A 26,334-nucleotide genomic window follows, 5' to 3' on the forward strand; every position below is an offset into this window, starting at 1 on the left:
AATATGTGTTTGTGTAATCAGTACACAGTACTTTTATTTTGGATGTGATTAATCATGATTAATCGTTTGACAGCACCCATTTTTATTATTTTTAAGGATTAATCGTGATTAATCACATCCAAAATAAAAGTTTTTGTTTGCACATTATTTGTGTGTACACAGTGTTTTTATTTTGGATGCGATTAATCGCTTGACAGCACTAATTTCATTATTTTTAACGATTAATCGTGATTAATCACATCCAAAATAAAAGTTTTTGTTTACATGATACGTGTGTGTACACAGTACTTTTATTTTGGATGCAATTAATCATTTGGCAACACTAATTTTATTATTTTCAATGATTAATTGCGATTAATCACATCCAAAATAAAAGTTTTTGTTTACATGATATATTGGTGTGTACTCAGTGTTTTATTTGGATGCGATTAATCGCTTGACAGCACTAATTTTCTTATTTTTATCGATTAATCGTGATTAATCGCATCCAAAATAAAAGTTTTTGTTTACATGATACGTGTGTGTACACAGTACTTTTATTTTTGATGCGATTAATCATTTGGCAACACTAATTTTATTATTTTGAACAATTAATTGTGATTAATCACATTCAAAATAAAAGCTTTTGTTTACTTGATATATGTGTGTGTGTGTACTCAGTACACAGTACTTTTATTTTGGATGTGATTAATCGTTTGGCAGCACTAATTTTATTTTTTTTTAATGATTAATCGCATCCAAAAAAAAGTTTTTGTTTACATGATACATGTGTGTGTACACAGTACTATAAGTCTAGTCAACAAGCCACTTGTAACAAAAATCTGTTGTTGTATTTTATATAATTCTGACATTTCTTCTCTTTTTCATAATTCTTCCTCTGTCCTACAACCATCAGATGCTGAATCTGTTTGTCGCCGTCATCATGGATAACTTTGAGTACCTGACACGTGACGCTTCTATTCTCGGGCCTCATCACCTTGACGAGTTCATCCGTGTCTGGGCTGAGTACGACCCTGCCGCCTGGTGCGTGTCACTCCTCCACAGTGTCGCTTGCAGTTAGTTCCACTTTAAAAAAAAAAAGTGACAGCTCAGGACTAAGTGGTTGAAAGACGCCAGCTTAAGAGGCTACGCCACCGGCGCTGTGTCTGATTTACTCAGAGCCTTAAGTCACAAGAATCCCATTTTACTGTGTGACCATGGTTAACATCAAATCCTCAAGCTTTGTCTATGCTGAGGAATGCAAATCTTATCCTTTGCATGCCATCCACTTTTAGTCTATCTTGAGCAGAACGGATTTGAAGCCTATCCTCTCTGTCAGTGTAATCCATTTTAACTTTAGCTGAGCGTAGTTATCTCAATAAGCATGAAGTCTTTAGATACATTGACAGAATGTGGAAAAAATGTATTAAACTCTGTCTTTTTAACCCGTATTTTATTTTTGCAGCGGAAGGATACACTATATGGATATGTACAATTTGTTGCGTGTTATCTCACCCCCACTTGGCTTAGGAAAGAAGTGCCCTAATAGGGTGGCTTACAAGGTTTGAAAACCTACACACCTTCCCTCTAGGGGGTGGTGCTGTACAAAAAAAAAACACGAATGCCCATAAAATGCCTGAAACTGCTAATGTCTGATTGGATTATACTCCCCCTCTTTCCCTACTAATTTTAATATGGGTAACCATGGTAACCAGGAAACAAAGCCAAATGCTAAATCCCTCATCCCAAACTAATCCCATATGTTCACTTATTGTAAATATTGATGTATTAGAGCAGCCTTTGTTTGCTCTGTGCTTAAAATTAGGCCAAATATTAGCTTTGTTCCTGAGTATCTGATTGGTTAGCCGTAGTGCGTCCTAGCATGCAAGGACAGAAGCTCCAGACTGCAGCCCCCTCCAGCCTAATCCCATCATGCCATGTTCATCCCCGGATCACCGGCAGCCTGTAGCTTTAAAAGCAGGCGTGATCCATCCGTCCTTCTAAGACAGGATGGTATCAGATACCCTTGACCTTCCTTCAGAATCCTTGATAACGATGCTTTTTTTGTTCCTTTTTCTTTCTTTCATTGACTGGCATCACATTTTCTTCATGTTCTCCACTACTCCTTCCCTTGTCTGTGTGACCTTTGAACTCTCGGTGTCACCCCTGTGAAGTGGACGCATATCCTACCTCGATATGTACGAGATGCTACGCCACATGTCCCCTCCACTAGGTTTGGGAAAGAAATGTCCTCCACGAATCGCCTATAAGGTAGATCCCGCCCCCTGATTGTTCCTTGGCTCTTCCTCTGTGCTCTCATTGGCTGATGTGGCTGTCAGTCGGTGCTCTAATTGTGGAAGTGATTTTTTTGTGTGCTTTGTGTTGTGCTCTTTCTTCTGTGCCTTTGGATTGATAATAATAGCAACTTTAGATTTGATAGAAGACTATAGGGTTTGTGTTTTGAGGTATTAAGACTTGTGTGGCTAAATATAATGTAAATTATGTCTCTTACTGAAATATGTAGTAGAAAACCCATGAAAGATTAACATTATTAAAAAAAAAAAAAACACTTTTATACTTATTTTGGACTGTGGGGGACGCTGTTATTTCGATGACGTCAAATGTTTGCTCTTGGTGATCTGCTGGCTACCTGTTGCTATTTTTACCACAACACAACCCCACGATACCACAATAAAATACTGATACGATGACCACAGCTACTGAAAGAGCTTATAGGTGGTGAAGGATTTAAGTGTAGGCTAAAACCAAATGCCGTACCATCAATTTCCCCACAAGGAGTCTAAACGTCCCCGGATATTAAGTGAAATCTGTGCTGAGAAACTCCTTTAGTGGCTGCGGCGTCATGACAAGTGTCAGCATGTTTACATCCTGCCAGGATGGCATCTAGCGTTTCTTGTCTGTGCCGTTTGTAAGTTCTTTCAGTAGCTGTGGTCTACTAAAAACTTCAATGCAGTGCAGACAAAAAATTACAACCAAAAGCTGCACAATGTGCCATCGAATTTTATTTTCCGAGTTGTAAAAACAGCAACAGGTAGCACCAGTAGCTCACCGAGTGCAACCATTTGAGGTCATCGAAATAATGGCGCCCCCCATAATACAACATATGTATAAAAAAGTGGGTGTTTTAAATAACATAAATCCTTCATGGGTTTTCTACTACATATTTCAGTAAAATACATTATTTATGTTATTTTAAGCCATAGATCCCCCATAGCTGGGGTTCCCTTTAAAGGGATAGTTCACCCAAAAATGAAAATTTCCCCATGGTTTACTCGCCCTCAAGCCATCCTAGATGTATATGGAGACTGGTTTTCCTTTCCTGTAAACAAAACGTGGTTCTCATAAGACTAGCATATTCTCAATGGACGTTATATTATGCCTACATCATCTGCTGGAAATCTCTAGCGAAAGCTAGAGATTACAGTTTATAAAGTTTTGGGTATGGGTGTTTTTCTTACAAAAACACATTAATTCTCTTCAGAAGGCCTTTATTAACCCCCCAGAGCCAAGTGGTGCACTTTTTTTTTTATGGATGGATGCACTTTATTGGACTTCTGTTATAAAACTTGGAAGAGACAGGACTTTTTTTTAATGTGACTCTAATTGGATTCATCTGAAAGAAAAGTCATATACTCCTAGGATGGCTTGAGGGTGAGTAAATAATGGGGTAATTTTTATTTTTGAGTGAATTATCCCACTAAAACACTCTCTACGCAGGCAGCTCAGTAAATTCCAAAACAGAACAAAAGTACACAGTAGAATAAATACATAGTCAGCACTGAATTTCATCTGCAGCAGTGCTAAAATTGTTGCATTCTTTATCTTGCATTGTATAAAATAGAATGAGAAGAAAAGAAAATCTGAAAATCAAAACTGAAACTCAAGCATCACTGGTACAGGGCTGCCTGATTTTGGTCGCAGGCCGTTCTGCCACTTTGAGAGCTGCCTCCGAGTCAATAAGTTTACACACCCTGTTCCAGCTGTCTGAATGGGTAACGTTCAAGAGATGCGCGTTCGTGTCTGTCTGCCGAGCTACTCTCTGAGGCCACACAGTCTGCGTGCGTGAAGGCTTGAGGATGCGACGTTCTCCAGTGAGCTCTAAATAGAACAAGCCCCCACTTCCTCCGAGTTCAGAGCACTGAATCAACAGGGAGGAAAGAAAGAAAGCTTGCTGTAGATGTGTGCTCAGTGGAGCGTCCTTTCCCCTTTTTTTTATTGGTAGTTGTTGTGGAAACATGTCTATGCTGGCCTACGCACTCTAATAAACGCAGAGTGTTGTCCCTGTGCTTGATGTTACGCTCTTACACGCTATATACAGAAACAGATCCATTCTCTGTTTTCTGTTAACTTCTATATTTTATTTAATTACCATTGGGTGGGTGTGTGGAGCAACGTGAGTGATTTGTGTGGTGCTGTTGTGGCTTTTAGTTTTAGTTGGTAAGCATGTTATCTTTTCTCACTGTATGGTTATTATCATTTCTGAAGGTCATCGCTGACTTCATAAAAACACAAGAAAAGCAACCCATCAACACTGCATTTCACTGCCAATTAACTAGTGCATTGCATTCTCTACGTGGACAGTAGTCATAGCTGCCCGCATGCAAACTGGACGTATTTATTATTGATACCACTAAATGGATAGTTCACTCAAAAACGAAAATTCTGTCTTAATTACTCACCCTCATGTCTAGGGTTGGGTATTGAGAACTGGTTCCATTTTAGAACTGGTTCCAAATTTCCAATAACCGGGTATTCGATAAGACACATGCATTTCGGTTTTGCGTAACGATTCCCGCGTTCGCATTTTAACGTCATTTTAAGCTATTTAAGTGCAGCAAGGTAAAGAACTTGCAAACTGATTACGCGCAGTGTGTTCAGTGTTAAAGAGACAGCATCTAATAAACAGACTGCCTGTAATTAAAATCATTTGACTGAATGTCTTTCGCAAATTTAATGAGGATTAATTAATATTTTATTTATGAGAAGAAAACTATGCAGTGGTTTTAAAATTTTGATTTAATTTTTTTTGTACCTGATATTGTTCGGTTTTATTAATGCCATTGCTATTGATTAGTTTGTTCCTATTTTATTACTTATTTGTCTTTAACAATTGAATGTTTGATATTTATATTAGTATAGTTTTTTTTTTATGTGGTATTTTTTGGTAAAACCATAGGCATAGACTTAAACACTTTTTTAATGGATTTTTAAAATCTTATTGGAATCGAAATTAGGAATCGATAAGAATTGGAATCGATAAGCAGAATTGGAATCAGAATCAAAAAAATTCAAACGATAACCAACCCTACTCATGTCATTCCAAACCCGTAAGACCTTCGTTTCGTCTTCAGAACACAAGTTAAGATATTTTTGATAAAATCGAAGAGCTTTCTGAACCTAAATAGATAGCAACGCAGTTGACATGTTCAAGGCCCAGAAAGGTAGTAAAAACATCTTGTAGCTTCATAAAATTAAGGGTGAACCACTGATGTCACATGGATAATTTTAAAGATGTCCTTACTACCTTTCTGGGGCTTGAACATGTCAGTTGCATTGCTGTCTATCCAGGGTCAGAAAGCTCTCGGATTTCATCAAAAATATTTTTGTGTTCAAAAGATGAATGTGAAGGTATTACAGATTTGGAACGTCATGAGGGTGAGTAATTAATGACAGAATTTTCATTTTTGGATGAACTATCTCTTTAAAAGTGTTTTAATTGCAAGTTAGAGTAAAGGTTACAGCACAGTTTTTGCTTAAACCTGATTTAGCCTGATCTTGTATATCGTAAGGTTACTAAGCATAATCAGTGTAAGATTGTGCATTTACTGAGAAACCTGTAAACCTCCAATAACTGCTAAAGCTCACACTGTTCTCAGTGTGACAAAAAACGATTTACTGTCTGCTAACTAGAGAAATGCAGCAAAACATCTTCCATTTCCAACATCATTCATCCTCTGCATGAAATATAAACACCCTCTCTCCCTCCTCTCATCATTTTGATGTCCTGAAGAGACAATTTGTGTGCTGAGATGAGAGTTCGGAAATGACAATTGACGAAAGGGAAATTACGTGGACCAAGTCGTTACTCTCCCTCAGCATGCAAACTCCCCCTGTCGTTTGTTATGGTCATTTCCGTATCCTGCAGTCATGTGTGATATTAATCACATGCTATCTGTGTCCGTGGCTGCACAGCGGTTGGTGAGGATGAACATGCCCATCGCTGAAGACAATACGGTTCACTTTACCTCCACTTTAATGGCTCTCATCCGGACCGCGCTGGAGATTAAACTGGCGTCAGGTGAGTGTCCGGTTGAAACCCTCAGGGCGAGTCGCTGGCATTTGTCAAAAGCTCCTTTAACTGTCCATCTGCTCCAGTCACCGGTCTGTTCCACCAGCCACATTTAATTTAACACTCCGCCATCTTTAAAAGCATTACAAGTTAATTGAATGACACTTTCCCAACTGACTTTGACTTTTATTTAACCTTTTACTTGGTGAGAAATATGATTAAAGAATAAGATAACATTCATTAACGGCTTGACAAAAAAATCTCACATGGGGATATTAACGACGGCAAGAGTTATAGTAAAATTATGAAAGAATCTGTTAACATTACTGCTTTCTTATTTTTCTAGGCGTTCTGGCTCAGCGGCTTTGTGATGCTGAGCTAAGGAAGGAAATAAATAGAATTTGGAGTAACTTGTCTACAAAAACAGTGGACCTGCTGGTGACACCTCATAAACGTAAGCCCTGCGTTTAGAAACTGCTAAAGTAATGTTCAGAAAACAATTAACATTTATATGGAATCTTAATTAAATTCTAATGGGAGTTTGCATTTTCATTTTGAAATGGTATTAATAATATGTTCCACCTGAGTAGTTCAGCCTGGTTTTCCTTGTGATTTCTAAGTTTATGGTGCCGCCTAGTGGAGAGTTTTCTCCTTACACTTTTGTCTATTTGATATCCCATGTGCATTTCATTCTCTCTTAGATAATGAACTGACTGTGGGGAAGGTCTATGCTGCTCTGATGATTTTCGACTACTATAAGCAGAACCGAGCCAAAAGACTCCAACAGCAGCAGGCTGCACCAGGCACACAGGTACAGGGAACTACAAATATATCTGTAAAACTATAATTAATAGTAAAAATATTTTGTTAGATGTAGGTTAAAATAATATTTTATCAAATTGTGGCTTAATATAATGTAAATGATGTCTCTCAATGAAAAATGTAGTAGAAAACTGTTGAAAGATTTACGTTATTTGAATTTTCTGCAACACAACTCTGAATAAGCAATTTGGAAAATAAAATACTGATACGATGCCATTTTGTGTGGCTTTTGGTTGTAAAGTAGCTCACTGAGTGCAACAATTTTACATCACTGAAATACTGGCACCCCCCCATAGTCCAAAAACTTTATAAAATGATGTAATTTTTTAAATAACGTAAATCTTTCCTGGGTTTTCTACTACGTATTTCAATAAGAGACATCATTTACATTATATTAAGCCATACAAATCTTGTTACCCAGGGTTCCCTTTAATTGATAAAGTAGTCCTTGTGAAACTGTTGTATTTGTTGTGTTTTGTCCTCAGAGTAAAGTTGGAGTTCTCTTCAGACCAATGCTTCCTCTCACACACTTACATGATCAGCAGCCACTAGTGCCAAAAGCCCTGCCCTCTTCTCAATCAGATACCACACCACAGCCCGATGCCCCGCCCACATCCTTTCACCTGACCAATGGGGATGCAGTGTGAGTGTTATACCATTCTGTTCTTTATTCAAATGGATTTTGAATTTTTTTTTTTCTTTTTTTTAAATTTACTCTATGTTTGTCACAGACAAAGCCAGAGCAGTGCCATGTCAAAGTCTTTATCAGGAGACATATCTCAGGAAGTCGCGCAGGAAGCAAACAGAAGGCCTGTCCAACGGGGCCAATCGGAAGACGTGCCAAACACATACAGATCTCAGGTGACTTGACCTCAACTAGTGATTCATGAATCAGTCCTTTTTAAGTTACACATGTCAGACATTTATAGGTCAATGGCCTTTATGAAATTAAATGAGAAAACACTTTCAAAGTGGGTGTAAATTTAATTTAAACTTAAAAAACATTTTTATTTTAATTCCAAATATGTGACCCTAGACCACAAAACCAGTCATAAGGTCAATTTTTTTTTAAATTAAGATTTATACATCATCTGAAAGCTGAATTCCATTGATGCATGGTTTGTTATGATAAGACAGTAGATACAATCGCCTTTAAAGTTGTCCAAATGAAGTTCTTAGCAATGCATATTACTAATCAAAAATTAAGTTTTGATATATTTATGGTTGGAAATTTACAAAATATCTTCATGGAACATGATCTTTACTTAATATCCTAATGATTGTTGGTATAAAAGAAAAATCAATAGTTTTGCGCAATAAAAAATCAATAGTTTTACAGTGTATTGTTGACTATTGCTACAAATATAACCGTGTGACTTATTACTGGTTTTGTGGTCCAGGGTCACATATGTTTTGTTGGGCTGTGAAGAAATATGGAGCTGAGTATCATCAGCTAACACCATGTTTTCTGATGATATCTCCTAAGGGTAACATGTAAAGCGTAAAAAGCAATGGTCCTAGTACTGAGCCTTGTGGTACTCCATACTGTACTTTTGATCAATATGATATGACACCTCTTCATTCCCTGCTGCAAATTGATGACAGTCAGATAAGTAAGATTTGAACCATGCCAGTGCAATTCCACTTATTTAAAGAATGTTCTGGTCGATAGTGTCAAACGCAGCACTAAGATCCAGTAACACTAATAGAGAGATACAACCACGATCGAATGATAAGAGCAGGTCATTTGTAACTCTGATGAGAGTGGTCTCAGTACTATGATAAGGTCTAAACCCTGACTGGAAATCCTCACATATACCATTACTCTCTAAGATGGAACATAGCTGAGAGGATACTGCCTTTTTTAGTATTTTTGATTTGAGATCAGTCTCTAATGAACTGATTCTCTAGGATCAAGTTGTGTTTTTTGTAAGGAGGCTTAATAACAGCGAGTTTTAAGATTTTTGGGACATATCCTAATGGCATTGACAAACTAAAAATATTCAGAAGAGGATCTATGATTTCTGGAAGGATGGTATAGGGTCTAACATATACGTTATTAAGTCCTCTTTTTGTTTTGTCTGACTCTACATATGTTGCAGGAATTAGTTGAGATGACTGACATTGAGAATGACTCTGATGTGGGCGGGTATCTTGTGCTGGAGGGTCACGGCAGAGCTGCCTCCATGCCCAGACTCAATGCTGGCTTTCAGGTAAACATCTCCTATCTATAGTGGCCATTTGAAATCATTCTGGTAGGAGCTGGGTGTTGAAAATAACTGCTGTACAGCTTTTGTTATTTATTCTGACTAAATGAATTCCTGCCAAGAAAGAGGCAGCTGGAGGATGACTGCCCACAGATAGAGGGAAGAAGAGTGAATGGGCAGCTGTATGAGAGAATGGATGAATGGAGCCTGGAGGTAATAGGGAGAGTGTATTAATGAATGCAGAGAGGAGGTGAAGAATTCAAGCAAATGAATTGGAGGAAGTCAGAAGAGGTTAATTTACTGTATACACAAGTCTCCACCGAGAGACACATTTATTCTCTTCAGTTCAGTTGAATGTGTGTATGTGTGAGTGAGTGAGAGAGAGATAGACAGAAAGAGAGAGAGGGAGAGAGAGAAAAGGGATAATGCAAAGTCTACATACAGTAGATTTAGACTAGTTAATATACAGGAATTATATTGAATGTTTTATTTTTTATGTTTTTATCTTTGTAATCAAATCTTTTACATTTATTTTAAATTACACAAAAAATGGTGCAGAGACAACTTTCACTCAGAAATTGCTAGTGAACTGTTGGTTTTACAAGTAATTACAAAGAAACAGCGTAAATCTTTTAAAAGCAGATAGACTAAAACAATATTTTCTTGTAAAATGTACTCCAATAATCTTTTTTTTTTTACGTTTTAGTATTTTTATGTTGTATTATAGTATTTATTAATTTATATAAGCTTTCGTTTTTTTTTTTGTTTTTATTTTAGTTTTAGGATAAGTTTTATTTATTTAATCTGCTTTTGTCATTTTAATTAGTTGCTTAAAAATATTTATGTTAAGCTTTTTTTCAGTTTTAATTATTTTAGTAATTCAACTTTCCTAAAGTTCCTAAAATGACATATTTAATTAAAGTTTTTTAATTTTAGTTTAGGTTGTACAAATAATGTATTTATCTTAAGCTTTTTTTTTCAATTAACAAAAGCTATTTTTAATAGTTGTACTGTAGTTAACAGTAATAATACGGATGTAATTTTGTTTTTGTATGTTTCATCTTGGGTTTTTCCTCATTAACTAGTGTAATTATTTCGTGTTGCTTTTTAACTGTAAATTTATTTATGTACATTCTTGGTTTCCTTTGATTTGGTATTTTTGCCACATCGCTGATAGACTCTCACACTGTCCAACATCCTTGTTATACTGTCTTGTCTTTAGTCTTGTCTTGTCCTGTCTTATCTGTCTCTTCTTTCTCTCCACCAGTCATTATAACATCAAACTCACTGAACTCTCCACATTTTTTTTTTTTGACACAATCTCTAATCCACCATCCCTAGTTTTTTTAGGCACCTGTTTTGTGACCATACTGGACCTTGATATCCAGACTTTTCATGAACATCACTCTGTCCCTCTCTTCTGATCTCTTTCCTCTTGTCTCACTGTGTTACTGTGTCCATGAGTGCCACAGCTGTGTGCCCTGCTCTCCTCACCTATGTGTCCTCTTCCTCTTCCCGTCCAACAGCGGAGCCACTTACGCCACACCGCCGGAACGTATCTAGCAGTATGTACAAGTGTTCCACCTGCAATCACTCTCTCTTTCTCTCTCTCTCTCTATTCTCTATCTGCCAGCCACTCCATTTCTATGTTGGCTTGTGTGTGCTTTATCCATTCCAGCTCTTTTAGAATCCACACTCTTTTAGCAGTCTAATAAACTTGTATAACCCCAATTCATATTAGCCTGATGAGGTAAACACAAAACTAACATGCACTACAGAAGCCATATATAGTAGTTCATCACAAGTAATGCATTAGATTAACCACAGTTTAGTTATAGAAATACGAAAATCAAAGATTAAAATGTAATGCTTATTTTTTCTTGGATGTTGTGTGGTGCTAACTGTAAGTATGAGTGCGTTTCATTTAGTGGGTTGTGTATCATTTTGATTAGTGCAGTCCTCTCTTCTCATATCTTCCAACCACATAATCACATACAGTGATGTTTGTGTAAGATTTTTGGAAAAAAGTCTCTAATACTCATCAAGGCTGCATTATTTGATCAAAAACAGTAAAACCAGCAATATTATGAATTAATATTGCAATCTAAAATAACTGTGATTACATGTTTTTCAGGATCCTTTAATGAATAGAAAGTTCAAAAGAATATCATTAACTAAAATAATATTAAATGATATCTTTACTGTCACTTTTGATCAATTTAATGCATCTTTGATAAATAAAAGTATTAATTTCTTCAAAAAATTGCAGTGGAATAAGTCTAATGATTTTACAATTACATATTCGGCTGATTGATTTGTATGGATTTTGTGCAATTAGTCACTTCAAATGAAACTTCAAGCAGTTAAAACTATGAGAAAAGGGGACGCAATGCTTTTTAGAGGTTCTTTACGCTTCTGCCACTGGGCGGCACTAATGAGTCTTTGTAGAAGACTTGCAAAGGTAAAATTTCAGTCATCACCAAGGAGTGGTCACAGATTCTCTAAAGAACCTGGTCTAAAGTGACCTTTAGAACCATTTACCATTCAGTGAATGTCTTTTTGAGACTGTAAATGCACAAGTATGCATACTGTAGATTATCCAGCAACCGTAAAGCACCGTTGACTCTTTATAGATCAGTGACCGCTGCTTGGCTATGGATAGTTCATGCAGCAACTATTCCAGCCGTCCAGTTCATGTGTACAGTAAGAGACGATTCGATGACAGCATTCGAACGGCAGAGTGTTTGCATCGAGCGTGCCGGTGTTCCACTGTTCTCCGATGCGTGCGTGTCCGCAGGAGCGGGCTGAACGTCGCTCTTCAGTGGAAGTGTGTTTTCATGCTCAGCTGGTGTTTTGTGCATCTGTTGTGACAGGTCTAGTGCTCTAAGATTCTTGTCGTTCTAGTACTGTGCTAGATTTGTGTCCTCTCCTTCATTTCTTCGTCTTTCACACATTAACCCACTTTATTTCCACCACACAGCCTATCGCAGACGTGAGTCCCATGCGGCGGTCTACGTCCTCGTTGACTCCTCAGAGAGGGGTGCGAGAGGTCAATCTGAGCGATTATGACCTGGAGAGGCCCAAGCTGGCCCCGGGCCAGACCCTCGCTCAGGAGAGAGAGAGGGAGAGAGCTCATCATCATCATCACCATCATCATCACCGCTGTCAGCGGCGCAGAGACAAGAAGCACAAATCGCTGGATCGAGCCATCAGCGAAGAGCAGCCACCGCCTGCAGGTGGGCTTGGTTTTCCTTTCTCATCCATTCTTTTATGCTTTTCAGCACATCCAAGTGAAAGAAAATTGTGAATTTCATAGAGCATGAAAATATCATAGAGTCTTAAGCACCTAGAATAGTGGATCTCAACTTAAAGGCCCCCCTTTACATGTTCAACACAATATTCGAAGGTCCCCTGTATAATATGGGAATAACTATAACTATAATATATATTTAATATATTATTATATGAATTATAATAATTTTATATATGATAGTAATTATATATTTGTAATATATTGTTAACTGTGAATACAACAGTTTTAAGAACTGTACTCAGTGATAAACAGTATTTTTAGTTTTTGAAAAGTTTTTTATTTTTTAGCATTTTAATTAAATTAGATTTTAATATAATAAGAATTACAACATTATTGTTTAATCATTGTAGTAATGTTTCATTTTATTTTTAAATCAAATATATTTTTACATCACCTAGCAGCCTTTATCACTCATATTATATTATATTATATTATGTTATATAGTGCTTTCAAATCAATTAATTGTGATTATACACACACACACACACACACAGTGTACACAGTACACACAGATATATTATGTAAATATAAAATTTTATTTTGGATGCGATTAATCATAATTAATCGAATTGACAGCACTCATTATATTATATTATATTTAGTGCTGTAAAATCAATTAATCGTGATTATTTGCTTCCAAAATAAAATTTATTTATGTATTTATACTTATTTTTGGAAATATATGTACATGTGTGTATTGCTTATAAATACACACAGTACACACAAATATATTATGTAAATGCTAACTTTTATTTTGGATGTGATTAATTGCGATTAATCGATTCGATATTACTCATATTATATTACATTATATTATATTTAGTGCGGTGAAATCGATTAATCTATATATATATATATATATATATATGTAAATATAAAGTTTTATTTTGGATGTGATTAATCGTGACTAATTATACTATATTATATTACATTATATTATATCTAGTGCTGTAAAATTTGAATTGTTATTCTTTGCCTCCAAAATAAATTAGCATTTACATAATATGTGAGTGTGTGTATATACTTGATTTATATTATATGTACATATAAATATACCCAGCACACACAAATATGTAAATATGAATTTGGATTTAGAATGGGATTAATTAAAATTTTTTCGATTTGACACTACTCATATTATATTACATTATATTTATATATTGCTGTGAAATTGATTAATGATGATTAATCATATATATATATATATATATATATTAAATGTAAATATTTATTACATATATTTTTATTTATATATATATATATATATAAATATACACACATACATGTACACAGTACACACAAATATTATGTAAATATAAACTTTTATTTTGGATGCGATTAATCACGATTAATCAATTTAACAAACACTAATATTATATCATATTATATAAAATGTGACATTTGCCATATACAAGTGTGAACAATCTTTAAGGATTATGAAGAAAGATGGAGTTCTAGTTGAAAATACCAGCCTTTTTTGCTTAGCACAGTGATGTAAATTCTTTTAAGGATTATAGTGATCAGGTTATCGAGGAAAAGACTCTTTATTGCTCTCCAAAGCGCTTTGGTGTAGGATTTACTTTGTCAGCCTCTCTTTGACTGAGAGCGGGGCTTACAAACCATTGCTGGAAAATGTGCTTTTGAACGGATTGATTTTTGACTTCTGTTTCTTGGCCAGTTTTTTTGGCATGACTGAGGAAGTCAGCAGTTGGAGAAAGCACCTCTTGGTAGCTCACGAGGAGAGGATGACAAAATAAACCACCTGTTATTTCTTTACTACAAGATTCCTGCTCTTTCTTTCCTGCTCCTCTCATTCTGTTCTTAGAAACACTGGAACACAAACATGTTTCTCAGCCGGAGTCTGGCTCTGCCGCTAATAGACCAGTCAGCTGAAACAGGGCAATACATCAGTCCACTGAAAGCTCATTTTAGTTGGGTGTGTTTGTACTCGGATTTCAAACACATAGACACCCACATACATCTTCCTCTACATGTTTTTGTCTCTCTGTAGTCAAAGATCACAACAGCACCAAACAGCAGGGTTCACGCACACACACACACACAAGTCACCAGCTCTGTTGTGGTGATATATAAGTGCCCTCTGCTGTTTTGAGTTCACAGTGGTTTCTGGTTGGTGTTGAGCAGCAGTGTCTGGTGTTTACAGCCAATTTAAAAAGCCCCAGTGCATGGATACACTCATTTATTGACACACTTAGGAGAGAATATAAGAAGAGAAAATGAGAAATGAATAATTAATCATGTCATTTTAATTGAAATGACACATTTTTGAGTAAACAAACAACTGAAAAATTCAGCTTTGTCATGACAGGAATAGATTACATTTTAAAATATATTAAAATAGAAAACAGTTATTTTAATTTATAATAATCTTCTATAATATTACTGTTTTATTATATTTTGATCAAATGCAACCTTGGTGGCCATTAGAGACTCTTTTTCCCAAAAACATTAACAAAAATAACAAATCAATTTTCATTTATATATTTATTTATACACTACCAGTCGAATGTTTTTGAACAGTAAGTCTCTTCTGCTCACCAAGGCTGCATTTATTTGATCCAAAATACAGCAAAACAGTAAAATTTTGAAATATTTTTTCTATTTAAAATAACCGTTTTCTATTTTAATAATTTTAAAATGTAATTTGTTCCTGTGTTTTTAAAGATGAATTTTTAGCATCATTACTCCAGTCACATGATCCTTCAGAAATCATTCTAATATGCTAATTTGCTGTTCAAGAAACATTTATTATTATTATGATCAATATTTAAAACAGTTGAGTACATTTTTTTCAGGATTATTTTATGAATAGAAAGATCCAAAGATCAGCATTTATTTGAAATAAAAAGCTTTTGTAACATTATACACTATAACATTGAAAAGCTTGAAGTTTTTATTTATAATTTTTTTGTTTTTGAGAAAGAAATTACAGAAATTATACTTTTAATTAGCAAGGATGCTTGAAATTGATCAAAGTGATGATAAAGATTTATAATGTTACAAAAGGTTCCTATTTCAGATAAATGCTGTTTTTCTGAACTTTCTATTCATCAGAGAAACCTGAAAAAAATCTACTCAGCTGTTTTCAACGTAATAATAATAATAATAATAATAATAATAATAAATGTTTTTTGAGGAGTAAATCAGAATATTAGAATGATTACTGAAGGATCATGTGACGAGTAATGATGCTAAAAATTCAGCTTTGATATCACAGGAATTAATTACATTTTAAATAGTAAAAAATATTTCAAAATTTTACTGTTTTTGCTGTATTTTGGCTCAAATAAATGCAGGCTTTGGTGAGCAGAAGAGACTTTTGACTGGTAGTGTATTTTTTAATATATATATAAATAATATATTTTGGATTTTTTAATACAGTTTTCTATACATTTTCAGGCCGCTTGGTTTTTAAACCAAAACTTTAAAAGAATTTCTCCCTCTGTCTTCCATTGGTTGCAAAAAAAAACAGATCCCGCCCATCTGTTTTACTGTCAGCCTCACTTAAACTTTCTCACGCCATTTAGTCAAGTCACTGTTGCTATGTTGAGCTGTTCACAACACTCAAACAAACAAGAAAAGGTCTGAAAGAACCACAGAACATCATATTTTAACATTTCAAAAGACAATTGGCTGGCATGGCTGATTAATCTTTGTGATGTATTTCCATCTACAACAGCAGATCCAAACACTGAGTCACTGCCTAGGGAACGAGCACGGGAGCGAGACCGCGGCCGTTCCCATGAGAGGAAGCACCATTCATCCTCAGCGGTGGAAAGAAAGCAGCGATACTACTCATGCGACCGCTACGGCAGCCATGAACAAGGCCACAGCGTGTCCGCCGGGCCCAGCAGATCCACATCGCCAGGAGAACCCCATGACCCAAACAGGCTTAAACAGGTCAGGTGGTTTCCCTCAGTCGCTCTAGCTTTCACACATGCTGTGTAGCAGTGACTTACTCTTTGTCTTTGTGTTTCAGGGAATTAACACAGCTAAAGGAACTTCAGTCGTTCATACCTCAGGCACCAGCACACCCTGCCGCGGGCGTAGACAGCTCCCACAGACGCCTCTTACCCCTCGGCCTGCTGTTGCCTACAAGACTGCCAACTCCTCTCCGGTCCAGCTCAACACTGCCCAGTCTGCAGGGCCCTGCCCCACTCGCCTTAGTCGTGGCCTGTCAGAGCACGATGCCCTACTCAGCGGTAGCACCCACCGCCAATCTCCCGTGCCTGTCACTCGTATCGGCTCTGACCCCAACTTAGGTCCCCTCCAGCAAGACTCAAACTTGTCTGAAGCGGACGACTTCCACGATGCCTTGAGCACGTACGGCACGGGTCGCTCCCCCAGGACTGCAGCCTCCTTCGTCCACACATCATCAGGTGCCGCCCCCACTTCCACGCTGCTCTCGCGCAGCCAAAGCGGAGTCCCCAACGGGTATCACTATTCCCTCGGAGTGAACGCTGCACCTGGGTCGAGTCGAGCATCTGGAAGCTACCAGGAGACTGAGAGAGATGACTGGTGTTAGTCTAGCATGAGTTTTATCATCTTTGCCCTGGGAGGAGGAGCCAAAGGAGGAAAACAAGAGTTACGTCCGCAGTTTACACTATTTTCAACAGTTTACCATCAGATTGATATCAAGGTGTTCTTCGCTTGTTTAGAAAGAAGCAGACGTCCTTGTTAGTGTTTATGAAGGTTGCGGTAAGATGGAAAGCACTTGGAGGTCTGATAGGTTTCAAACTGAACAGTTTAGCCTCAAGTGACGCTCCCCACCTCTTTTCATTTCATTAGGGCAAGCAGGGAGATGGTCACATCGGCTGTGCCTGTGATCAAGACCTCAGACCTCAGAGAGGAAGACGCCCAAAAACAAGCTAAGGTGGGAAGAGTTGTGTGGAAGAAGTGAGACGGTTAGATTTGAGAGGTTCTTTAGACTCTTTGCACAGGACATGATGACTGAAAAGTTATTTTTAGGGATATAGGCTGTGTGTCCTCTAAAAGTTTTGTTTGCAGAAGCCAGCTTATATTTTCAATTGTTCGCAATGTGTGACACACATTTTAAAAAGCCTGCATATTCGACGCTGAAGGTTTCACTCTGATTGTTGAGAGTTAAACAGTGTTCATCTTTGAGGTAAAATGTAGCTCGTCACTGTCACTTTTTACTTACAGTTGAGATCAAAAGTTTACACCCCCCCTTTCAGAATTGGCAAAATGTTAAGTATTTTACCAAAATAAGAGGGATCATACAAAATGCATGTTATTTTTTATTTACTACTGATCTGAATAGGATTTTTCAGATAAAAGATGTTTACATATAGTCCACAAGAGAAAATAATAGTTAAAGTTATAAAAAATGACCCCATTCAAAAGTTTACACCCCCTTGATTCTTAATACTGTGTTGTTACCTGAATGATCCACAGGTGTGTTTTTTTTGTTTAATGATAGTTGTTCATGAGTCCCTTTTTTTTCAGTTAAATTGCCTGTTGTTCTTCAGAAAAATCCTTCAAGTCCCACAAATTCTTTGGTTTCCCAGCATTTTTGTGTATTTGATCCATCTTTTCACACTGAGGACAACTAAGGGACTCATATGCAACTATTACAGAAGGTTCAAACGCTCACTGATGCTCCAGAAGGAAAAACCATGCATTAAGAGCTGGGGGTGAAAACTTTTGGAATTTGAAGATCAGGGTAAATTTAACTTATCTTGTCTTGGGAAACATGTAACTATCTTCTGCAGCCTGTGAAGGACAGTACTAAATAAAAAAAAAAAAAAAAGATTTCTAGGAAAATAAAAAAAATGTATACATCTCCATTCTGTTCAAAAAATGGGGAATGTAAACTTTTGAACTCAACCGTAGTTGTTGAAGAAGGGCGGACAAATGCCACACTGACCAACCATCACATTCTACATGAACATCCATGGTCCGAAACCCCCTGATTCCAACTTTAACATGAAAAAAATAACACTTGGAGGAACATTTTGTTCACCATGGATTAGCAGCTAAACGCTGCGCCTCCAAAATGTTCTCAACTAGGCATTTTCAAAAGAGTGGCTGGCATTTTAGGTAGCTAAAAACTCTTTGGTGGACACACAACCTCTAGGTCTGCGCTGCTGTAATTCTACATCTTACTTTAGTGTGAGTGGAATAGACGGTCTGCTCCCACCTCCTTAAAAAAGGCCAAATTGAACTCACTTTTCTATCAGGCTGCAGAAGATTGAATATCTTTTCACAGTGTTCCATTTTGTACCTTGTAAAACGATCCGAGTGTAGCTGGACATTACGTAAGGTCTAATCCTTTTCTTACTCTCGAGAGGTAAGATACCAAGTGCCTAAACTTTGAGATTTTATTGCCACATTGGTGCGTGATGCATTACAAAGCATTTGGCCTAAAAGAGGCAATGAACTGTACGCTGTAGGTTAAATGTCACCGATACTTGTTTCTTAAATGTACTTGAGCATGTGTTTGAGGAAAGAGATTGCACAAAACAAAGACTGTAGCGTTATAAAGATAGTTTAGGTGGATGTTGATCTGTTCAGAGTGTGTTATTGAAACGATTCAGGGGAAAATAGATGATATAGAAGACTGAAAGGTTGTATTTGTCGGTTGCTGTTGGTGTCAGTGTTGTTTCCAGAGGGCGTATTGTGAGCTCATGCCTTTCTCTTCCAGTAATTGATTAAAAGAGGAAGAAGGCGAGACAGATTGAAGCGCTTTGTCGACTTTCTCCCGTGTCTATTATATTCACCAGACAAAAAGTTTCAGTGCAACCTATATGAAATAAAGAATATGTTGTATTCTCTCAATTAGTGAGATATTGTAATGTTTTGATGATAGTTAACAAATCAAGGTTGATTTATTCAGAAAATGGGTTTCACTCTGATCCTGCCCATGTCTTCAGTTTGTCGACTTTGTGTCTTTTCTATGTGAAGGGTTTATTAGATGGTGGTATTTTTAGGGTGAGCCTACAACAGAGCGCAACAGCGGCTGTCTGCGTTTTCAGCGGTCTTGGTTCTGGAAGCATTTTTCCATTCATTGTCTTCATGGGAATTTCAAGCAAAAATAATCTGAAGCAAAACAGACTTACAGTATAAAGCTAATAAAACATATCTTATGGGATTTTTATGATTGGTAAATCTCCTTACAGGTGGTACAGTAGTTCTTTCCCAAGAGTTTTTGCTATATTTTGAATAGGCCTGTCACGATTCCTCGATTCAATTCGGGTATTTGATGTTTAAAAATCCTTGCCCGTGTCAGGTACACTGTAAAAAACAATTTGCTAAGTCAACTTAAAATAATTTGTAACCTGGCTGCCTTTTTTAAGTTCAGTCAACTCAAAAAAAAGTTTATTCAACTTAAAATGTTAAATTATACTAAGTGACAACTTAGGTATTTGATTTGAATCAACTTAAAATTTTAAGGCAGCTGGGTTACTTACCCATCTGTTAAGTTTAGCAAACTCAAATATCTAAGTTGTTACTTAGTACAACTTAACATTTCAAGTTGGCTAAACTTATTTTAGTTGACTGAACTTAAAATTTTAAGGCAGCAGGGTAACATATATTATTTTAAGCTGACTCAACAAATTGCGTTTTTTATTTTTTACAGTGTAACCGGCAAAAACACCAGAACTGATGCATTCCACTGACGAAAATACACAAAATGCATTATTAGACCGTTTTCTAAAGCTGGATGGTATATTAAACCCATTTAATATATATTATGTAATATTTAATTTAATATTAAATGAAACTCGCATATTTTGCTGATTATTTCTGCTAAAAATAGTCAATTATTGCCATGTTTTGGGCTGTACTAATCGGCTGGACTGGGAAGAACATTTGGAGTACTATAAACTGCCAAAAGTTATAACAAATCAAGGAGAAGACTGCAAAAAATTGTCTGAGGAACAAAAGGCGTTTGTGGAACCGGGCAAGAATTTAGACAACGTTTGTGTTCGTTCTTAATCATTTCTGGTCAGGTAGGTGAAATATTAGGCTAATATCTTAATTAATACTGCTCCTATGTATCTTTACCACCTATTAACTTTAGTTTGTCAAAGTATTGACAATACGTTCCTGTTTACTAGGTTATTCTTTATGAATTAGGAGCTTTCACACGATTTATCAGTGGTTTAGACAGCATAAATTAGCAGAACAATGTATTTCATGTCAGTTGTTCAGTTGCTTATAACGTACATCTAGGAACAATGTGCAACATTCTAACAGATTTATAATGTAAATCGTTTAGAAACCTGTGCTAAATATGCTAACTGTTTATCGCGACTTCAAAATAAAAGCTCAAACCCTCACTCTGGGTTTACATGTTGTGATGTCCACATACTCAAGAAATTACAGTGGCTGTCGCATTACTGTAATAATAAAATGGCCAAAAATGAAAGATTAAGTGGACACTTGAATTAAATGTAGTTTAGTCAATATTACAGTTTTTCTCAGTCGCTTTGGTGCATTTCTCACAACACTATTTACATTTGCACAACATTTACTTTAACCTCCACAACATTTAGTCATTTGTGCACATCATAGTAGCAGTTTCTCATTCCTTCCAACAAATTGCAAATGCTTTTGGACATGCATCAATTGCTTTCATACAACTCTCTGCTGTTTTATAACATTATCATTTGCTTATGTCATGTCAGTCAAAATTAACTAAACTTGTGAATGCTGAATAGTCATTCCATATAAAACTAATAGTCCTCATTTCATTGCTTGAGTCATTACATACAAAAATGTTGAACTAGTTGTCAAAATCTGTCAAGCAAATTTTATAAAAAATTTTAATTTTTTTTTTCCTGAAAATGTCTTCTAAATTGAACAATTTCTGCAAATGTGCATGAATGATTTACAGACCTATGTATGTTGTAGGTTCAGTTCCAATATGTACTGCAATATTGTTTACAATTGTGCACAGCTCTACCCAAAGGGAGTTTATGTTTGTTGTAAATAAGGGTGTATTTATTCGTTTGCACAATGCTTTGAATAAATTAGAATTGCAAAGAGCATATGAAGTAAAAATGTGAAACATACATATTCAGTGTCTTGTACTCAGATACCTCACTAAATACAGTAATGTCTAGCTTTACTGTAGTTTTCAAATGGCTGTGCAAATAGTATATAGTGCTGTCTTGAGCATTTTCAGGAAGTGTCACCAAAATCTGACTTTTTTGCATAGGAAAACATTTACAGAGTAAACTGTCATAATGAAAACATGACAAAGCCATTTGACTATCTTGTTCATAAACAATGGTGTCAGGACTTTTCATCTTGATGACACTGACACTTTCATTGACATGAATACTTGCTTTTGAGGAATGAGCTATCCATTTTGAGCAAGTGACACGCTTTTGCAGGTTATCAACTAGGTTTTGCAGTTTGTACTAATTGTTTTGAGAAATGCATTAACTGTTGTGCAAATGTAAATAGTGTTGTGAGAAATGCACCAAAGCGACTGAGAAAAACTGTAAACAAGGTTTAGATCGCAAAGTGTAAAAACAATTGTCAGGCCGTTGGCGCCGTCTGCAGGCTTTTGATATAATACATAATGTACATTAGTTCTATTGTTTATAATACATTATGTATTTTAACAATTTTGTTCAAGTAAAGTATCAAAAGCAAGTAATCATGGTTTTATTGAAGCAAATATTATCGCCTCATCGTAATTTTAAAGGCTATTGTTTACTTAAGTCTATTTTTATTACCTCAAAAAAATACATAATTATCCGATTACTCAATGGATCATCAGAATAATCGGCCAATTGCTTGATTACCAAAATAATTGTTCGAGTACTTAAGAATTTCAACACTTATGTAATTCGAAAGTTACATTTGAGTTCTCTATGGAGAAAATGAATGGAATTTTTACCTGTTGTGCTCTATAATCTCTAAGTGCAGGGAAGTTTTGACTGTTGAAGTACAGTAGGGCTATGCAACAAAACGACACTTTAGGACTGCTCTTCATCCTGTAGCTTTACCTGCATTCACACACTCTCTAGCTTTAGCACCAATGGGACCAATTCACCACTTCACAGAGATCTTTATATATACACAGGATGTGTAGCTCACCTAAAAATGCCAGATTTTTAATGCAGATGCATTGCTGATTGTGCTTGATATTGATGTGCCCTCTGAAAGTATAACAATATAGTGGTATTTGTACTGGTTGCACTATAGGGGGCGAATTGATGTTGTGTTACGCAACCTGTCGCTATAAGGGTGGTTTATGTAAAGATGTTTGATTTCTTTATTTTTTTACAGTATGTGATGTCCTAGTGAACTGCCTTTGGCCACTATTTCCGTTGGGATGGAGTATTGTGAACCTAATAGATCTTTGACTTCCCTTTATTTAGACATCACCTTTCATCTTAAAAAAAATATAAATAAAAATGTACAAAAATTTAAAAAACTGAAAAAAATGTATATGCCAGGTGCCAAATTTATTACAGCACTAGTTTGTCTTTGTGTGCTGTATACTTTGTCAAACTGACCTGTGGCTAATTTCTTTGGATGATGTCATGTTTGCATGTTATGATGACATATGTGCATGTAGGAAATTGTATACCTTCATCCATGTTTTTCTATGAGGACGTAATTGGCTGTTGATTTCTTTCTTTTTTTTTTTTTTAAAGAAACAATCTTTGATACACTTAGCCCTGGATTTCTGGGAGAAATTTAGAAGACCCTTCACTTCTCAGTTTGTTGTAGAAGAGTTGTTGAAAACAATGGAGCGATGCACAGAGACGACTGATGATCGATCTATGATGCCATATATTTCTGCTCATTGATTCTTATCAGTCTTATCATTTCTACCATTTACATTTTGTATGAAAAAGCATCACTGAATTGAGAGATATATGGAAATAAAACGTGGGAAAAAATGCTTGTCTTATTTAATCTTTTGAATGTCGAAACAGTTTTGCTCCCGCAAGAAAATAAACTGTTTTTATGTAAATAAAATCGATACATGTATTTTAAACATTGAAATAATACATATGAACATTTTTTTTTTCCTTCAACGTAATCCACTGCATCTTCAGCGGCTCAGATGAGTAAATGACGACCACTACGTTCATTATTACATCCAGCAACACAACACCTCAATCGCTCAATTCTTGTGTAACTTACATCCCTGCTCCGGCATCAAAACAATGGAGGTTGGACTGTTACAGCTGATCTAAGGTAAGACTCTCATGTCAATCAACTATCATGGGAGCGGCCTCTGTCGGTGTGACGACACAATGACAGGCATCTGAGAATGGCTCGATTTGAAAAAGGGGATATAATTTTTACAGATTAATTAAAAACCAGTGCATGGATTTTTATCATTATAGGGTAGATTTGTACATACACTGCCAACACACATTAACGTTCAAACAACATGTAAAAGTGAACTTAGCATCCGATGACCCCTTTAAGATGATACATTAAAACAGCATGGTAAGACACACCAATTTGCAATATTGCAAGCTGTTTTGTACAGCTAAAAAAAATAGCTGGATGCGGATAAAAGCAGAAGCTAGACTCATAAAATTTACAAAATGGCCATGCCTGCTCTTACAGGAAAAATAAGGTGGACACTGATTATTTTCCAGCAATAATTACCATTAAAACCCATTTGAACATCTCATGAAAAACACTCAAAATGCAATTCAGAGATTTTATTACAAAATAAATCACTTAAAAAGACATCGACATGGCAAGGTAGAAGAAAACCTATCTTAGGCTAGTGTAGTTATATACGAATCATCAGCAAGCAAATTATATTTTACAAAAATAAATAATCATGCAGTCAAGTTTTACAAGGGCTCTGAATCTCTGAATCTGATTTCTGCATGCTTTAACATTAAATCCATTCATCTTCAGAAACATTAATAATAGGACACCTTTATTACCTAAACTTTACAATAACTCAGCTCCATTTTAAATACGGTTCAATACAGAAAAAAAATACATCAGTAAGGCATCAAAGCAGAACACTAAATCAGTGGAATACAGTGCCAGAGTGTCCGAGAACCAACAAAAACAGTCCAAAATAAAGACTCATTGGAGATGAATGTTCAAAAAGCAACACGGTCTAAATTAATTATTTTGAGCTCCATAAAATGGATTCAAGTCGTCACTAAAGTTTCGTTGCGTGACGTGCGGGTGTCATGATGTCATCGTGTGCATACGCGCCCAGGCCGTTTCCTGTGTATGCGGAGAGCTCATCTGTACTCCCAACACCATTGTTGATCTCTGAGGGATGAAACGAACATAAAACTTATTATCCAGTTTCACAGGGCAGATTTGTCCAATAGGGGGCAATTTTGGAGAAATGAACATTCACAGAGCCTACAACAACACTTATGTGCCACATCTCCCCCTGCATATTGAATGATGTCAGTGCTGGTAATAAGACTGGACTGTTGACCACTGATTGTGTAAGTATACAGACAGAGACAGAGTGTCATGTGACAGTTTATACAACCACAATCATTTGTTTCTGAATCACTGGCTATGTGAACCATCTTAACATTATTTTTGAACATTCTGGTTGATTTCAATCATATAATGTTTCACTGGAGCAGTAATAACAGTAAAGGAATTAAAAAAAAAATTATACATTTTATATTATATAATATTATATTATAATAATATTTCTGCACTTGAAAATTATTCGTTTATTCTCATATATGCTGTTCTTCTTAACTTTATTAAAAAACAAAACCAGCTGTTTAACATAATAATAATAATAATAATAATAATAATAATAATAATAATAATAATAATAATAATAATAATAATAATAATAATAATAATAATCATGTTTTTGAGCAGCAAGTCAGAATATTAGAATGATTTCTGAAGGATCATGTGAATGGAGTAATGATGCTAAAAATTCAGATTTTAAATCACAGGAATAAATTACATTTTAAAATATATTCAAATAGAAAATAGTTATTTTAAATAGTAAAAATATTTCAAAATTGTACTGTTTTTGCTGTACCTCCGATCAAAGAAATGCAGGCTTGTTGAGCAAGAGAGACTTTAAAAAAAAAAAAAAAAAACAAAAAAAAACAAAAAAAAAACAACAACATTAAAAATCTTACTGTTCAAAAACTTTTGACAGGTAGTGCAAATGTGTGCAAGCACAGAAATAGTCATATTGAAGATTAAAGCCACTACTGACACAGCAAAATACCTTCTAGTATTAAAAAGCATTAAGAAACAACTTAAAGGACAAAAGAGATGCACTTTCTTCTGAAAAATGAAGATGCCGATCATTAAATCTGAGGTGATCCATATCAGGCCATATTCTTCCACACTCTACAAAACATGTTAAAGCAGCATTTAGCCATTAGATATCAATATAAAAAAAGGTAAGTAGGAGAAAAAACAAGCAGAACCCTAATAAAATAAAATCGCAATATATATAAAACTGTACACTACTAGTCATAAGTTTTTGAACTTTAAGATTTTGAAATGTTTACAGAAGTGTCTTCTGTTCATCAAGCCTGCATTTATTTGATCCAAAGTACAGCAAAAACAGTACAATTTTGAAATATTTTTACTCTTTAAAATAACTGTTTTCTAATTGAATATATTTTAAAATGTAATTCATTCTTGTGATTTCAACGCTACATTTTTAGCATCATTACTCCAGTCACATGATCCTTCAGAAAGCATTGTAATAT

General features: G+C 35.6%; 1 protein-coding gene across 9 annotated transcripts in view; it reads left to right on the forward strand.

Annotated features, from left to right (window-relative positions):
• The window catches only part of cacna1bb (calcium channel, voltage-dependent, N type, alpha 1B subunit, b), a 135,415-nt gene extending 114,979 nt beyond the window's left edge, over window positions 1-20,436 (forward strand). For 4 of the 9 annotated variants that reach the window (XM_051093526.1, XM_051093531.1, XM_051093529.1 and 1 more), the window contains 12 exons: window positions 896-1,023; window positions 2,154-2,250; window positions 6,193-6,298; window positions 6,636-6,743; window positions 6,991-7,100; window positions 7,597-7,754; window positions 7,843-7,972; window positions 9,214-9,324; window positions 10,845-10,883; window positions 12,299-12,554; window positions 16,332-16,552; window positions 16,632-20,436. In XM_051093526.1, coding sequence (XP_050949483.1) covers window positions 896-1,023; window positions 2,154-2,250; window positions 6,193-6,298; window positions 6,636-6,743; window positions 6,991-7,100; window positions 7,597-7,754; window positions 7,843-7,972; window positions 9,214-9,324; window positions 10,845-10,883; window positions 12,299-12,554; window positions 16,332-16,552; window positions 16,632-17,177 — 2,010 coding nt within the window. In that variant the 3' untranslated portion in view covers window positions 17,178-20,436. Of the gene's footprint in view, window positions 1-895; window positions 1,024-1,444; window positions 1,542-2,153; window positions 2,251-6,192; window positions 6,299-6,635; window positions 6,744-6,990; window positions 7,101-7,596; window positions 7,755-7,842; window positions 7,973-9,213; window positions 9,325-10,844; window positions 10,884-12,298; window positions 12,555-16,331; window positions 16,553-16,631 lie in introns of all 9 variants that reach the window. The other 5 variants (XM_051093527.1, XM_051093533.1, XM_051093534.1 and 2 more) reach the window with 3 other exon arrangements.
• The last annotated feature ends 5,898 nt before the right edge of the window (window positions 20,437-26,334 follow it).

Source organism: Labeo rohita, chromosome 21 (assembly GCF_022985175.1).
Source record: "Labeo rohita strain BAU-BD-2019 chromosome 21, IGBB_LRoh.1.0, whole genome shotgun sequence".
In the NCBI taxonomy this organism is placed as follows: domain Eukaryota; kingdom Metazoa; phylum Chordata; class Actinopteri; order Cypriniformes; family Cyprinidae; genus Labeo; species Labeo rohita.